The sequence below is a fragment of the Phytophthora parasitica genome (assembly GCF_000247585.1).
Source record: "Phytophthora parasitica INRA-310 unplaced genomic scaffold supercont2.55, whole genome shotgun sequence".
Lineage (NCBI taxonomy): Eukaryota > Oomycota > Peronosporomycetes > Peronosporales > Peronosporaceae > Phytophthora > Phytophthora nicotianae.
The window spans coordinates 98910-100512 of NW_008649041.1; the positions used below are offsets into that span (position 1 = coordinate 98910).

Below are 1603 nucleotides of genomic sequence, written 5' to 3' on the forward strand. Positions count from 1 at the left end.
CTCTATTTCTGGGACTAGTTGATATAGCTATCGTTAATGCCTTCATTATTCACGGCTGTGTTGGCGAACGAAGAAAGAAGAAGAAGCTGTCGCACTATGACTTTCTTGCTTTGTTGCACGAAGCTCTTATTACGGCCAGCAAGGCTTACTTAGTTCGTCGACGGCGCGACAGTCTGCAGAAATGTTGGTGACACCTATAGAGCGAGGCGTCGAGCTGGTGGTGTCTCAAGAGCACGCTCTGGTGCAGGTTACAGACACGAGAGTCAATAACGAGGTGGAAAGATTGCGGCAGCGACAGTGTAGAGTGGGTGCACTGCTGATCCGCCAAGAAAGCTGGAAGCGGCCTGGGACAACAACGTGGTACTGTCCGAAGTGCTCTACCACACATCGTGGACTCTACTTCATGTGAAACTAGATCCGGAACCACCAGTCAAACCCGGGGCTTACCTGCTCCCAGATTATCCACTTGGTGTGGCGCAATGGTGAGTTTGCACCCACCACTACAAAGGTTCGTGATCGAACACTGGAAATAGAGGCGCACACACGCAGTCATACATAGCTGTAAATACAGTTAGTTCATGACTGTATCATAGATCGTCTTCCTGCTATAAACTAACTGGTGCTGCTTCTTCTCCTGTACTTAGTGACACGTCTAGGTTGCAGTTGCAGTTATACTACTTCGTACCGCCTTCTCGAGGTAGCGGGTGCGCATGCCCAGCTCGCCGTTGCTCTGCGAAAGCTCAGTCATCATTATCTGATTGTGGATGAACTCGGTCTTGCAGTAGGCGATCACCTGCTCGGACGTCACGTATACTCCTTTTCTTGCAGTCGAACGTCACTGGAGCGGCACATCCGTGTCCACCTGCAGTTCCGATTTATTTCGTACTCCGAGATCCTCATCTTCGAGTCCAACGCACACGTTCCGCACGACCTCAGGCTCCATCGCCGTCGTATCTTTCCCCGAAGCGTTCACTTCGTCCTCACGCATCGCCATGACGCCCCGTTCCTGGTCCTGTTCTCCTAATCCGTCACCATCCTTACCTCGAGTAGCAAGTAACGCAGACTCTACTACCCCTCCGGTATGGTGTTGAGAACGCCCGGATTTGACGCCACCGAGCTGGACGCTCGCGACTCTCCGCTTCCTTTGAAAGCGCGGTTCGCACGCTTGGCCTCACCTACCGTGGCCAGCTTCTCTTCGTACCAATCCAGCCAGAATTCAGGTTTCGAGAGGGCTCAGGAACCCACCTCTCTTGTCCGTTCCAGCACGTCGACCGGCAAGTTCAACTTATTACTCAGTTCTTGCATACTGAGATCTTTTTGATCCTTGGCGTTCTTCTCCATACGCCTCTTTAATTCCACTTCGTCAAGGGGTAACAAGCGTTCCTCCAGCTCCTTCTCGTACTCCTCGGGTTCAGCAGCCGCTAACTTGTACTCACCGCGTTCCAACAGATACAGCTCTGCCTTGGTGAACAAGCGTCCGTGCTTCAAGTCTGACTCCTCGCCCTTGGTACTTTCCTTCACCTCCCTTGATTCCGTCACGATGTCGCCAGCATCCTGCCTGCGAATCGCCTCGCCTTCCTCCTGGAGACGAGCGTTCCCCGCT

General features: G+C 52.8%; 1 protein-coding gene across 1 annotated transcript; it reads right to left on the reverse strand.

The window, feature by feature from the left end:
* Nucleotides 1-652: 652 nt before the first annotated feature.
* Nucleotides 653-994, reverse strand: PPTG_23874 (hypothetical protein; the record flags this gene model as incomplete). Its single annotated transcript, XM_008913683.1, has 2 exons — nucleotides 653-793; nucleotides 887-994. The coding sequence occupies 2 exons, from the start codon at nucleotides 992-994 to the stop codon at nucleotides 653-655; spliced, it is 249 nt and encodes an 82-aa protein (XP_008911931.1).
* Between the last annotated feature and the right edge of the window lie 609 nt (nucleotides 995-1603).